Source organism: Heteronotia binoei, chromosome 21 (assembly GCF_032191835.1).
Source record: "Heteronotia binoei isolate CCM8104 ecotype False Entrance Well chromosome 21, APGP_CSIRO_Hbin_v1, whole genome shotgun sequence".
NCBI classification, from domain to species: domain Eukaryota; kingdom Metazoa; phylum Chordata; class Lepidosauria; order Squamata; family Gekkonidae; genus Heteronotia; species Heteronotia binoei.
In genome coordinates this window covers 177,305,773-177,321,664 of record NC_083243.1, presented here as the reverse complement: position 1 = coordinate 177,321,664, position 15,892 = coordinate 177,305,773, and the positions used below count along the sequence as shown (strand labels likewise).

At 43.9% G+C, this 15,892-nt stretch overlaps 1 protein-coding gene across 1 annotated transcript in view; it reads left to right on the top strand.

The window, feature by feature from the left end:
- The first annotated feature begins 6,952 nt into the window (after positions 1-6,952).
- Positions 6,953-15,892, top strand: part of SLC11A1 (solute carrier family 11 member 1) — a 46,402-nt gene continuing 37,462 nt past the window's right edge. Inside the window, exon 1 of the mRNA XM_060261448.1 lies at positions 6,953-7,117. Within this exon, the coding sequence (XP_060117431.1) occupies positions 7,099-7,117 (19 nt within the window). The 5' untranslated portion in view covers positions 6,953-7,098. The remainder of the gene's footprint in view (positions 7,118-15,892) is intronic.

Here is a 15,892-nt window from a genome sequence, read left to right as displayed (position 1 = left end):
TATACCCTGTGGGGACCAGTCTCCATAGGGTATAATAGAGTGCCTAGCAGACATTCAAACCCATCCACCACTTTCTGATAACCCTGAAGGGAGGGGGTCCCTCCATTTGGGGGCAGAGAATCCAAACCAGGGGATTCTCTGCCCCCAAATGGGGATAGAAACATACACCGGGAGAACCACGGAGAGATGAAAAGCTATACAAAAACCGTGATAGAATTAACGAAACAAGAATTAAATAAATTTAGAAACAATTTTAAATAGCAAATATCTTCTCGTTAAGTGATTCAGCACACGTATATAGACACACTATTTTACAGGGCGATAACAATCCATGCCATAACAGTAACAACACATCAAAGCATGGCAATTTCATTATTTTATACAAACAGACATAAAGTGCTAGTGCAAAAGGTGCTTGGAAGACCGATATTGGTGCAATATTTCACCACAAGTCTCTTTTCTTGAGAAGCTGTCCCCTTGACGGAACCCGGAGCTGGCGGGATGCTTGTTGCACCGTTTCCAACTTCTTTCTCAAAGAGGGAAGTCCAATATCTTTAGACAGCTAAATACAACAATTCATAATATAAAACACAACTCAAAATACAATAATTGCTCAAAAATAATACAGTAATTACTCAAAAATAATGCAATAGAACAGAATTTTCTAACTTACCACCGATTATGAAGGCCGAAGCGTATACAAGCACACACAGTATCTTCCAATGGCGTATTACCGCAAGCATTTCTCTCAAACGCCAAGTTTTAAAGATACAACCATCCCTTGATTACACACACCTGTTAATAACCTTAAAAGGCCAGGAACCCCACAAAACAATGATATTACTACATCCATAAATAACATGAACAATCTATACAACTGTTTAACCCTTTCGGTGCCAGTGTTTGCAACCGGAATATCCAGAATGTCTCTTCCCGTTGCAGACTTTTCTTAGCATTGTCATCCAACCTATCTGAATGCTTGTCCAAGACAATAAATCTCATATCATCAATACTATGGTTCTTTTCCAGATAGTGATTAGTTAACGGGGCCTCTAAGTCCTCCAGGTCTCTCCATCAAGGACTGTTTATCTGCCCAAGTCACTCAAGCAGCTGCTGGGGGTGGCATGAAGACAATGAAAATGCTCAGCTTCTTCCTAGTCCATGTCATCACAAAAGGAAGTAAGTACTGCTAGACTTACTTCAGGCCACTGGAGGTGTGGGAGGAAGCAATGGGTGTAGCATTTATCCATCATTGTTTCCTAGGCCTGCACTGACACTGGCAGATTCTCAGCCATTTCACGTAGATGCTCACCTTTGGTATACTTTCCTTGGTACAACAAAATACCTTCAGTACGTGTCTCCATCCAATCCCAATTCCAATGCTTCAGGGCTTATAAATAACACTATGTGTTCGGGTAGGGATGGTCACGGTAGAGTTACCAGGTCTGTGTTGGAAAATACTTGGAGGCTTTGGGGATGGATCTGGGATAGGGTGGAATTTGGGGAGGGGAGGGGCCTCAGCATGGTCCAATGCCATAGTGTCCTCCCTTCAAAGCAGCCATTTTCTCCAGGGGAGCTGTAAAACCGGGAGATCTCCACATCCCACCCAGAGGCTGGCAAACCCTATCATGGTACCTTTATTTTTCATTTTAGCCATGCCACAATTTACTGCCTTTGCTTTTCAGTATTTTGTAGTTTTCCCCTTTCATTCTTTTTATATGGAGCATTGCTTACTACCCCACCTATTTGTTTGTTTGTGCAGTTCTTTGTTAGAAAAAAGCGAACATAATAAAGGCTCCCACTCTCCCCTACAAAGCCTTTCTGTTATGTACTGAATTTACTGTTTAACCCTTTCGGTGCTGCTCCATCATTTGCTGGACAAGAAGGCCCCGTGGGTCTGGGGAAAGAAACAAGCAGCCACATTCCAGGCCATCAAGTACTGCACCATTTTGATGAGGACTTGCCCATGGTTCTTGCATGCGATGCGTCTCCCTATGGCGTCAGGGTTGTCCTGGGCCATCAGTTGCCGGATGGTCGGGAGGTGCCTGTGGTTTACTACTCACGCGCTGTGTCTCCTGCAGAGCGGAACTACTCCCAAAAGACAAAGAAGTGCTCGCCATCGTGGCGGGGGTGCGGAAGTTCCATGACTACTCATATGGGCGCCCCTTCACCATTACAACGAACCATAAGTGGATGCTCGAACTGCTCGCCCTGGACCGGCAGACCTCGCAGATCCTGTCATCATGGGTCCTCCACTGGAATAGCTTCCTGGGCGCCTACCGGTACACCCTAGTCTACTGCCCTGGGAAGTCAATGGGCCATGCAGACGCCCTCAGCCACCTTCCGCTGAGCTCCATTGACCCAGCCCCAACCCCAGTGCACAAGATCATGCTGATCAAGACCCTGCGAGATTAGCCCCTGTATGTTTTGGACATTGCAAACACATGGCTTGGGACCGTGTCCTCTCCCAAGTTCTGGACTGGGTGGGGAGCGGATGGCCCACCAGCCGGGTGGGCCTGGACTTTACCACTTTTGCTTCCTGGAAGGAGGAACCATTGGCCCATAAAGGGTGCCTACTCTGGGGAAGCAACGTAGTTATTTCCCCACCACTGCAAAAGCAAGTCGTAGAGGGTCTACATAAGACGCACCCGGGAATTGTGCACATGAAGGCCCTCACCAGGAGCTATGTTAGGTGGCCTGGACTGGACAAGGAGATTGATACATGGGTGAAGGGGTGCCAGACCTTCCAGGTGACCAGATCCCCCAAGTGCCCCCGTACACAGGTGGGAGTCCATACGGACCCCCTGGGCGAGGTTACACTTAGACTTTGCCGGTCCATTTCATGGCCTGATATTTTTCATTTTGGTGGACTCCTACACCAAATGGTTGAAGGTGATACCCGTTGCCTCCATTTCAGCACAGGCTACCATCTGGCCCCTTAGATTGGCCTTCAGCACTCACGGCCTGCCCGAAACAGTAGTAACAGACAATGGAACTGTTTTTACATCCAGGGAGTTCCAGGAGTTCTTGGGATGCTACCTAATTCACCACATTCGGTCCACTCCTTTCCACCATGCCACAAATAGGCAGGCCAAGAGAATGGTGCGCACGACCAAGGAGTCCCTAAGCAGAATCATCTATGGGAACTGGGACCACAGGCTTGCCACTTTCTTGTTTGGCCACTGAATGCCAAGCATGGCCACCAGCTACAGCCCAGCTGAACTTCTCATGGGGCAGCGCCTCAAAACATGTTTGGACTGGCAGCACCCCAACAGGGCTCCAGAACAGTGCCTGAACCTGGTGAGTCAAGAAGTGCCCAGGGGGTTCTTTCTGGGCAACCCCGTTTATGCCCGGAACTTTGCTAGCAGACTGGAATGGATTCCAGCCAGGATGATCCATGTCACTGGCCCCCGTTCCTATGAAGTCTCAACCAAAGGGAGTCAACTGCTTCACCGGCACATCAATCAGCTGCGTTGCAGATTACTTCTGGAAGAGCCCGAGAGGCCAGGAACCACTGAGGAAGACAGTGACCAGGGGGAGCCAACATCGCCACAGATGGGAGGTGAAACAGCACCATGCAGCCCGGTGCTGGAGACCCACAGGGAAGTGGACTCTCTGCCCCAGGCCGCTGAAGTTCCTGGAGGTGTTCCTGTGTCACGGCTGCCACCAAGCACTCTGGTTTCCCTATCACAGCTGTGTGAGGCTGTGGCCACATCAGGCTTGACTCCTACTACACCTCGTCCTCTGGCTGAGCCCTAACAATCACAGAGGGAGACTGATAGATTTGAACTTGGAACAGCAACCAATGAGCAGTCTTGGCACAAAACTTGACCGCCATGATTTGGTATGGGAAACGGGGGGGTGTTGTTCGTGCAAGTATATAAGCGGGGTCACTGCCCCGCCATTTTGTCTTAGTGTGTAGCTGCTAATAAAGCATGTTTCTGGTTGAAGTCCTCCATGTTGAACCCAGTATTTAACACTTTCTATTTACAGAACCTTTTTCTTCTTCTTTTTTTCTTTTTCATACATTTGCTTTTCTTTGAGCAACTGTGCTTCCACGACCGAGCACTGGAACACACATATCCTATATAACAAGCAAGGGCTTTTCTCCTTTGAGCATCAAAATTAAAACTTCCCCCATGTCATTTCCATGACAAGAAACAACCACAAGGAGAAGCTGTGGGAGGGGGCACAAGCTTTCTCTCCTCTGTACTGAAGTCTCAATCTGAATTGGTCCAAATGCATCTGGGAATTCATTTCCAAGCACAGAACTCCAGCCACATGTCTGATTGGAAGTCCTTGTGGAGGGGAAGCGGGAGGCAAGAGGACTTACAATGTGGGCATAGGGTTGCCAAGTCCAATTCAAGAAATATCGGGGGACTTTGGAGATGGAGCCAGGAGACTTTGGGGCTGGAGCCAGGACACATTGGGGGTGGAGCCAGGAACAAGGGTGTGACAAGCATAATGGAACGCCAAGGGAGTTCTGGCCATCACATTTAAAGGGACAGCACACCTTTTAAAATGCCTTTCTTCCATAGGAAATAATGAAGTAAAAGGGCACTATCTTTTGGGGCTCATAGAATTAGACCCCCTGGTCCAATCGTTTTGAAACTTGAGGGGTATTCTGGAGAGAGGCACTAGATGCTATACAAAAAAATTGTGCCTCTACCTCAAAACATAGCCCCTCCAGAGCCCCCAATACCCGCGGATCAATTCCCCATTATTCCCTATGGGAATCGTTCTCCATAGGGAATAATAGAGTGCCCAGTAGACATTTCCCTCCCCCCACGCTTTCTAAAGCGGGAGAGGGCCTCCAAACCAGGGGATCCCCTGCCCCCTCCCTCTCTCTCACACACAAATACTTACCGGGTCTTGTTCCTGCAGAACTTTACTTGATCTGAAAACGAAAGCAAAAGAAAGGAAGAGGCCCTTCTCCGAAGCCCTTCCTGTTTCCTGCTTCCTGCTCAGCCTTAAAGGCACATATTTTAAAAACGGACCTGCAGGAGCTCTAAAACTGCACGGTGATTGTGGGAGGCGGGGCTTCCCCTGCCAGCCAGCTGGCTGGAGGTGGGGAGAAGCCTGTAAAAACGGGGGATCCCGCGCTGGGACCTGGGGATTAGGAAGCCTATGTGGGCACCATCAGCTCTCTACCTTATCTCACATGATTTTCATGAGAATAAAAATGAGGTAAATCATCCTAAATATCTTGAGGAAAAGGCAGGGTACAAATCTATCACGTATGCTAAAATGGAGATCCATCTCTTTGCCTCTGGTTTTATAAACACTGGACTCAATTTCTTGCCATTTGAGCAAAGATAAAGCAATGATGCATCCTTCTGCATTTCCATTGGTGTCAGGCAAGTTAGTACATGCCCAGGCAGCTTTGCATCTCCAGGGATGCTGGCAGTTCCCCAATGTAGGATATTATATTTACTGCAAGATTGCCTGATCACACCATTGAAGTTATTCTGGAAGCCATGGCTAGGTCAGATTACAAAAAGCACAGCAACAGATAGAAGCCAGGATCTGTACTGGGATATTTTTTTTTGTTTGGCAGATACGGGGCAATTCAAATTCATGTTCACTGAGCATTTGTAAGAAATCAGGAAGCAGCAACAAATTCAGGGCATGAGATGCCACAACGCATTTCGCTAGATCATTAGCTTAATTTAAGGAGCATCTTCCTGTAAGGCAGTTGTTAATACCACACGTGGGAACCTCATATATGGTGTTTCGATCTATGCAGTGAACACATACACACACATTTGAATAGTTCATCGAGGATGGTATGAATAGTTCTAGAATAACAAAGCATTTTCAGGGTATCTAGTTTCTCATGCTTCTATTCTCAGACACACCATCAACTCAGGATGTGTTTGTTTTGTGGTTTTCACCTTTTCCCCCACCACCTCAGTTCCGGTGTCTTTAAAAGCAGGCCACTACATTTAACAGCAAAGATTTCTCTGGAGTGGTGTCAATTGGTAAGAAAGTTTCCTCTTCTTCTTTTCTGTATCTCAGGCTACTGTTAAAGACGAGAGAAAAGATGGGGGAGGAGAGAAGACAGGAGGTACCAACCCCTGTCTGCTTAAATCTTAAATTAGCATATTTAACAGGGTTTGTTTTGTTTGTTTGTTTTCAAAAACACCTAAGAAAGTCTTTTTTGAGGCAGCACTCTTTTTGTATACTTTGTCTTTAAACATTACCAAGTTCTTCTGAGGCCTGATCTTCTGTATTTGCCTCAAATCTTAAAAGGGCATAGAAACTCCACCTTCGTTCTTGGCAGGCGAATATTAGGGTTGCCAATCCCCAGGTGGGGGCAGGGGATCCCCTGGTTTGGAGGCCCTCCCCCCGCTTCAGGGTCGTCAGAAAGCGGGGGGAGGGGAGGGAAATGTCTGCTGGGAACTCTGTTATTCCCTTTGGAAATTTATCCCCATAGAAAATCATGGAGAATTGATCCGCGGGTATCGGGGGCTCGGGGGGGGGCTGTTTTTTGGAGTAGAGGCACCAAATTTTCAGTATAGCATCTAGTGCCTCTCCCCAAATACCCCCCAAGTTTCAAAAGGATCGGACCAGGGGGTCCAATTCTATGAGCCCCAAAAGAAGGTGCCCCTATCCGTCATTATTTCCTATGGAAGGAAGGAATTGAAGAGGTGTGCCTTCCCTTTAAATGTGACAGCCAGAACTCCCTTTGAAGTTCAATTATGCTTGTCACAGGCTTGATCTTGGCTCCACCCCTAATGTCTCCTGGCTCCACCCCCAAAGTCCCCAGATATTTCTTGAATTGGACTTGGCAACCCTAGCGAATATACCCAAGGCTGTATAGAGAGGTGAGAAAGAGAGTCATATTGTCACTTGCTATTTCTCACTTTCGTTTTTTTTTTCTTTTTTTACGGTCAGGAGAACTTCCTTCTTTTGCTTCCTTATAAAATACAGGGCAGACCAAGCTGAACTTGTACTCAAGGTTTGCCCTCCTCTGGCTGCTCTGTGACTATTTTCCTCAGGCACGTGTGGGCTGCTTCACTCTACTTTTCATAATCTGTATGGACGCCCTGTTTTGCTGCTGGTTTAAAGAGAGCTCTTGGTAGAAAGGATTTCCTGATGGGATCACAGACACCAGGTAGGGATCCTGCTTTCCTTGTCTCTGTGATTAATACTACAGCAGGAGTCTTCTCTGACACTAATAGTGTGATTTGGGTAGTGTGATTTTCAGCTTCTCAGAAAGACAATTAATATATTTATAGTCAAGCTACAGTAGATCAATTGTTGATTAACCAGCTCAGAGACCACATTTTCTGTGATTAAACAGGCTACTTGATGAAAGGCAGAAATTTAAGTGCATCTTTCCCTGGCTCTTTGTCTCCATGCCAGGGAAATCTGTGCCTATTACATTTTGCATGGCAGCCAGCTTTTATACCACCAGACCACTGCCAGGTTGTGTGGAAGTGCCAATATCTGAAGATTAGGAGAAAAATTCAGGTTAATTAATCTAAAGTGAATAAAATGAAATAAGCATAGCACTGTAGGATCACTGCTGTAAACTTGCACCGAAAGAGTGTGCTTAATGTATCTTTTACTACATGTTAGCCCCATTGGTGGTGCAAATAACATAATGCTTTCAAATACTTTGAGTAGGTTAATCTGTAGCATGTGATCTTGAGTACATTCCTGGGAAAACTGCAACTCTAATCTCCATTGGGACTGTAAAAGCATTTTGATGGATGTTTTATTCTGAATTCTTTATGAATCCCCCCACCCAGTAACCAAAAATTACACATTTATCCATTACAAATCATTCAAAAGCATTAGGTATATTTATAACTTACCTTTTTAATGAAAAATTAAAGGTGGCTAACAAAAAAAAAAATCTGAAGTATAAATTATGCAGGTGTATATTTACAAACTTTGTATACTGTTTTTCTTCTCATACAAGGGTCACCGAGGCAGCTAACAATTTAAAATATACATGATAAAATCACATCTTAAAACAATTAAAAATCAGCCCCTCCAACACACATCACTAAAAGAATTCCAAAAACGAAGTTAAAATACACACAAAACATTAAAAACCACAGTTAAAGTTACTTCAAGCAGACCTATGAAAAGGGCTTCACTGCCTCCCCCTCCTTCTGCAGAATGGCTGGCTGCCTGCTGATGGAGTCAGGAAGGAGCCATGTATCTGTTATGCCAAGAAAGGGCCATAAAGGCCCAGGAAACCTCACCTGACTAGGATCCATTGAAATGATCTGGTATAGGAAAGCTAACTAGATGCCTAGGATTTCTTAAGTGCATACCTATATCCAAGGCTTTTTTTGAGCAGGAATGCACAGGAACATGGTTCCAGCTGGCTTGACATTAGGGGTTTGGCCTCATATGCAAATGAGTTCCTGCTGGGCTTTTTCTATACACAAAAAAAAGCCCTGCCTGTGTCTAAATCAGATCTGACCAGAGTAATCCAGAACATTTGAGCAGGACTGGGAAAATCTACCCCCCAACCCAGTAGCCACTGAGGGTTGATTAGGGTTGCCAAGTCCAACTCAGAAAATACCTGGGGACTTTGGGAGTGGAGCCAGGAGATTTTCTCATTCCCTAAAATAAATAAAAATACAGCCATCATTTCCTTATTCACCCCACCCCAGCAATTCCAGTAAATGAAAGTGAGCACACTCTAACAAAGCAGCCAAAATAAACAGAGTTTGTAAGCACACACTTTTGTGATTTCACTGAGGCTTTATGCACAGGAGCTGCTGTACTTCCAACCAACTTCTTCAGATGAGCACAGGCAAATGAAGATTCAGAGGTGGAGTTTTCCTCTATCCCATAAACAGGTTTCTATATAAAGACATTTGAAATGAATCCAAAACAAGCACAGAGACTGCTCTCTCTCTTTCTCTCTCACACGCACACACACTCTCTTACCGGCTCTGGTTCCTATACAAAGACATCTGAAACCAAAGCAAGCAGAGGAACTCGGTTCTTCTCTCTCACACACACTTGGCTCTGCTGCTGGCCCTTCCCAATGCAGTTTTCTGCTCAAATTTAAAGGCACATACACACATTTTAAAATGTGATGTGTTTGCAGGTTTCTAAACTTGCAGGAGATCTAAAGGCACATGGTGGATGTGGGGGTTCCCCTGCTGGGTCTCGGGGATTGGGAAGCCTAGGGTTTATTGCAATTTCCCCCAAAACTTCACAACATAGCAAGTTTGGGGAGTTGGAGAATAGCTGGAAAAACTCTGGAAAGTGCATGAATGCACTATATTGCTGTAAAAAGGTAAAGGTAATCCCCTGTGCAAGCACCAGTTGTTTTCAACTCTGGGGTGACATTGCTTTCACAGTGTTTCCATGGCAGACTTTTTACGGGGTGGTTTGCCATTGCCTTCCCCAGTCATCTACACTTCCCCCCCAGCAAGCTGGGTACTCATCTTACCGACCTCAGAAGGATGGAAGGCTGAGTCAACCTGGAACCAGCTTTTGCTGGGATCGAACTCAGGTCGTGAGCTGTAAGGATACAGCTGTAGGGATACAGAAAAAAAAATCCAACAGCATTGAACTCAGGGCAAGTAATCTACGTGGAAATGCACAAGATGGCTAACAAAAATAATCAAACAATTACATAAAAACAACAACAAAACCACTACAAAAACTTTAAAAAACCAAACCACCAGTTCTACTACTAACCAATTTCTGAAAGCAATCTCTATGTAAAGCTTTTAGGCAACATCATCATTTGTGGTTTTGGAGTTCTGCGTCATCAATATCAGATTACACACATCTCTATTTTTCTTTATCCAAGTCACATAGTGATGCAATAGAGGTTTTTAGCAATTGCCTGACTGCTGTGGTTAAATGACTAAGGATGAACAAGAGGAAACTGAACTGTGACAAGGAGCAATGGGGGGTGGGCAAGATGGGATCCTGAGTAGACACAGTGGTGCAACATTCCTGTCTATATTGTGGTTTCAAGATATTTCTTTTACTCTGAGCACCAAATTTTGATAAAGTATAGCTGACTTGAAGCTTTGGGGAGAGAATTAGTCTTTCCTAATTTGTAAAGAAGGAGGAATTGCTGGTTGAAAAGGCTGAAGTCCAGAAGGACATTGTGTGCCCACATTTGATGGGGTTCAGTTGTTGCTAACTTTGTTCTAATTACCTTTTATTGCTGGGGAAGCAAGTTAATGAATCTGCATATTCATGATTTAGCTGCATGTTCCACATTTAGTCTAGAGGATGGCAGAGAAGCTGAATGCATTTTTTTTTTTGTCTCTGTCTTCACTGTGGAAAGTGGGAGGTGCTTGCCCACTCCAGAACTGCCAATTTTGGGAGGGGTGTTGAAAGACCTGAGTCAAATTGAGGTGATGAGACAGGAGGTCCTACAACTGAGAGACAATTTAAAAACTGACAAATTACCAGACCAGATGACACACGTCCAAGAGTTCTGAAAGAACTCAAAGGTGACCTTGTGGATCTCCTGACAAAAATATGTAATCTTTCATTAAAATCTGTCACCATTCCTGAGGACTGGAAGGTAGCTAATGTCACCCCCGTCTTTTAAAAGGGTTCCAGAGGAGATCCAGGAAATTACAGCCCAGTCAGTCTGACTTCAATACCAGGAAAGTTAGTGGAAACTGTTATTAAAGAGAGAATTAGTAGGCACATTGATGAACAAAAGTTATTGAGGAAGACTCAGCATGGGTTCTGTAATGGAAGATCTTGTCTCACTAACCTGTTAGAGTTCTTTGAGGGGGTGAACAAACATGTGGACAAAGGAGACCCAATAGATGTTGTTTACCTTGACTTCCAGAAAGCTTTTGATAAAGTTCTTCATCAAAGGCTCCTAACTAAGTTCAAGAGTTGTGGGGTAAAAGAACAAGTCCTTTTTTTGGATTAAAAACTGACTAATTAATAGGAAACAGAGAGTGAGTATAAATGGGCAATTTTCGCAGTGGAGGGTGGTAAGCAGTGGGTTACAGCAGGGCTTAGTACTGGGTCAGTGCTTTTTAACTTGTTCATTAATTATTTGGAGTTGGGAGGAAGCAGTGAAGTGGCCAGGTTTGCAGATGACACTAAATTGCTCAGGGTGGTGAGAACCAGGGAGGATTGTGAGGGACTCCAAAGGGATCTGTTGAGGCTGGGTGAGTGGACGTCAATGAGGCAAATAAGGTTCAACATGGCCGAGTGCAAAGTAATGCACATTGGGGCCAAAAATTCTAACTATAAATACAAGTTGATGGGGTGTGAATTGGCAGAGACTAACCAAGAGAGAAATCTTGGGGTCATGGTAGATAACTCACTGAAAATGTTGAGACAGTGTGTGACTGCAATAAAAAAGGCCAACACTATGCTGGGGATTATTAGGAAGGGAATTGAAAACAAATCAGCCAGTGTCATAATGCTCCTGTATAAATAAATGGTGTGGCCTCATTTGGAGTACTGTGTAAAATTCTGGTCACAACACCTCAAAAAAGATATTATAGCATTGGAAGAAGTGTAGAAAAGGGCAACTAGAATGATTAAAGGGAGAAATGTCGACTGAGGAGTGACATGATAGAGGTTTACAAGATTATACATGGGATAGAGACGGTAGAGAAAGAAGTCCTTTTCTCCCTTTCTCACAATACAAGAACTCGTGGGCATTTGATGAAATTGCTGAGCAGTCAGGTTAGAATGGATAAAAGGAAGTACTTCTTCACCCAAAGGGTGATTAACACATGGAATTCACTGCCACAGGAGATGGTGGCAGCCACAAGCATAGAAAGCTGCAAGAGGGGATTAGATAAAACATATGGAACATATGGCTATTAACTGCAAGGTATATATCAGGGATCTCAAACTCATTTTTGAGGCTGGATCTGACATAAATGAGACCTTGTCGAGCTGGGCCATGTGTGTCATGAAATGTAATGCCAGATAGCAAAGATACAAACTTTACAAAGGATACAGACAAACACAATTGAACATTTTTTAAAAAAACGAAAATAAAACAAACTTAAAGTATTAGCATTTTTGCAATATTATGGTCAGTATCAAAGCAAGCTCCCCCTCCCCCACTTCCTCCCTAAGCCTCAGCCAATGGAGAAAATAGAGGCTTTGCTCTGTAGCTCCTGTGTGATTGAGAAATCCTGGCAAAGAGAGAGGAAGAAGGAAGCAGACTTGCTCACAGGCCTGATAGGAGCCCTCCAGAGGCCTGTTCTGGCCCACAGGCTGCAAATTTGACACTTTTGTACAGATGGAACATTATATCTGGGCCAGTGATGCTCTGTATTCTTGGTGCTTGGGGGGCAACAGTGGGAGGACATCTGGAGTTGAATTGAATTGAATTTTATTCTTATATCCCGCCCTCCCCCACCAAAAGGCGGGCTCAGGGCAGCTCACAGACATGGCGAGCCATGATTTGGTTAAAACAGATAACAATAATTTAAAATGGTTCAATTACATAAATTAGTTAAGTTTAAAAATAAAAGTATAAACATATAAAAATATAAAAATAGATAGAAATAGGTGCTATACCTCTATCAGTCATAAATTACACATTGTCATACATCAGTTTCAATTATACATAAGGTGGCTAAAGTAACAATAATTAATCAGTTTGGTCTGGTCCTGTTTTAAATGCGAGCTGAAAAAGAGAGGTTTTGCAAGCCCTGCGGAACTGGTTCAGGTCCCGCAGGGCTCGCACCATCTCTGGAAGTTGGTTCCACCAACGAGGGGTCATTAGTGAAAAGGCTTGCTCCCGGGTTATCTTCAGTCTGGCCTCTCTTGGCCCAGGGATTTGTAGGAGATTTTGGGAGCTGGATCTTAGTGCTCTCTGGGGAATATATGGGGAGAGGCGGTCCCTGAGGTAGGCAGGTCCTCGACCATATAGGGCTTTAAAGGTGATAACCAGCACCTTATAACGAACACGGTAGACGACTGGCAGCCAATGCAGATCCCGCAGCACAGGCCGCACGTGTTCTAGGTAGTCCCACCAGCAGCCTGGCCGCCGCATTCTGCACTACCTGAAGTCTCCGTGTTCGACACAAGGGCAGCCCCATGTAGAGGGCATTGCAGTAGTCTAATCTTGAGGTGACCGTTGCGTGGATCACAACGTTCTGGGATCTGTTCTGGCCCCCAGTTCTGGCCCCACTGGTGGATAACCTGATGGCAGCTGGGTTTGGCCACTGTGTAACACAGAGTGTTGGACTGGATGGGCCATTGGCTTCTCTTATGTTCTTATGGCTTGCTACCTTGACTCAGCCAGTGTAGCTATGCCCTGGTGACCTCAAGACTAGATTACTGGAATGCACTCTACATGAGTCTGCTGTTCAAGTCAGCTTGGTACAGAATGTCACAGCTTGGTTCCTGTCAGGAGCTAGGCAGACTATGCATGTTGCGCCCATTCTTCAACTACTCCATTGGTTACATATCAGTTACTGGGATTAATTCAATGTACTGGTTATCATCTACAAAGCCCTTCATGACCTTGGACCCATATATTTGCAGGGCTGCTCTCCTGCTATGCTTTGTCATGAGAGCTTCACTCATTTGAGCAAAACTTTCTGAAGCTGCCACCATGCAAGTGGGTAAGGTCAGATAAGGGTGTTAGCCAGATTCATGGACGATATGTCTATCAGTGGTTACTAGCCATGGTGAGTAAAAGGAACCTCCATATGCAGAACAGCAAATATCTGAATATCAGTGCTAGGGGACAGCATCAGGAAAAGGCCTCAGGCTCTATGTCCTCCAGAGCAATTGGTCTGGCCACTATGTGAAATAGGATGCTGCACTAGATGGACTATTGGCTTGATGTAGCAGCCCTCTTCTTTTGTTCTTATGACTAACATCTGCCCATACATGTGCACTCTCTGTTGTGGCTTCCAACCTGTAGAATTGCCTCCCTAAAGAAGCCAGGAAGGCTCTCACATTTTTTGTGTAAAACAGAATTTTTCAGGAGAGCATTTTTATAAAGGGAACAGGCCTGTAGTATAGTGGAATGGTTTAGGAGGATGCTTCCTTATAAAAGTGACATAATTATAGAATATTTAAGTGTTTATTGTGCGTTTTATCCTGCTCTTAGTACATTGTGTTTACTTTTGTAATTCATTTTTCTACATTGTTTGATATTCTATTTATTTTAAAAAAAAATCTATGCACCTTTCTACCCAATTGTGGGTCTCCAAGGCATCAAAACGTACTTTGAATCAGGTTGGCAACAGTACCTACTTCCATGTAAACATACATAGGGTCAGGCAGCAGTGGCATAATGCCCAGTTTAGGAGCAACTGAAACTAGTGAACTGTCTTTTGAATGTCCCAGAATGACTCCTCAGGCATGATATACCCCAATGGATGTATAGCCTTCAAGACTGAATTCAGTTCAGCGAGTGACCATAGCTTCTCTATTTCAGTAGGGCCAAAGATTTGGAATACTTTCGATTTCAAAATCTAAGCATCAAAGGCAAAGCCTGTAATTTACTACTACATGTAGAACTGTCTTGTAAGAACCTCTTGTAACCCACACTGTTGCTTCATGCAACATATGATGTTGTAGAGTCAGGAATAATGCTTTGAAAAAGTTGCTACTGTGTCTAACAAGGCTTGGTTGCAGAGTGGAAGACTTCCAGTGAAAATTATATGAAATCTCTATAGAGCACCTTAAGAGGCTTTCTGCCAGTCAGAATTTGGCTTTATAGAGGACTTTAGAAGACTCTTCATGTGGACAGTTGCTATTAAAGAGAATATCTGGCTTGTTCATTGGATGCTTTAATAGTTTTTGAATTAATGTAATTTGCATCATGTTTACAAGAGTGTTAATTGACAATATGGCATATATAAATTAATGTAAAAAGTGAGGCGTAATTAGTAAAATATATCTTTATCTAGTTCTCACAGGTACTGTTTTTGTATTGGTTTAACTATTTCTATCATGGTCCCTCATTCTAATAAATATCTTTTAGATGTAAGACAAAAAAAGCTCCAGTTTATATGCCAGAAAAGTAGAGCCTTCGATAACTTTTAGACACTGAAAGAGGTCAAATTCCATCACAGTATTATATGGCAGAAATACCCACACATTGTTAAAAGTCCATCTATAAGAGACTGCACACATCCCTTTGCCATGTGGATGATACCCAAATGTATCCAAATAATGTACTCAAAATAAACCATAGAAAGAGTCCATCACTGATCTTGCAATAAACTGTTTGCATCAACTCCTCCCTAGCTGAATTTGCAAACAAGATTTCAACACATGGGTAGGTGTCGTCAGACTGGTTTCTCCAGCCTGATAGTCTTTTTGAAAAAAAAAAATTCTCAGTTTCTATAAGAAGATCTAAGCAGTTAGAATAGCTTTGCACTGGAACTGTGCAGGATCCTGGTGTGAAGAGTTCATGCAAGAAGGAAACAAGGCATGGGTAAGATTGTGCTAGGATGCTGGCAATTTATAAATATATTTTTCTGCTTTAGACTGAGCTTCATTTTTAATATATATCTGTAAAACATATACTTCTCTCATGGTATTTTAATTGACAGCTTACCTGTTTGTTCAAAGTAACTCTATGCATCTCTTCTGAAAGGACTTGGCTTTAGTTTACTGACAAAGTTGTTCAACCCCAAATGATAGTATGCCTCTCACTTTAACAAGACTCTGCAATAGTGTAATGCCAAGTTGGTCCAAGTTGGGTGTGGAGCCTTTGGAAGGCAAGATTTAGAGAGGAATGATTTCAGCAGGGTATGAAGACGCAGAGTCCACCCTCCAACCAAAAAAGCCATTTTCTCCAGGGGAACTGATCAAATATAATTCCAGGTTATCCCCAACTGACATCTGGAAGTTGGCAACCCTAGTACTCCTGGAAGAAACGGCTGCTTTGGAGGGTGGACTCTGTGGCATTATGCCTTTCTGAGGTCTCTCCCCTCCT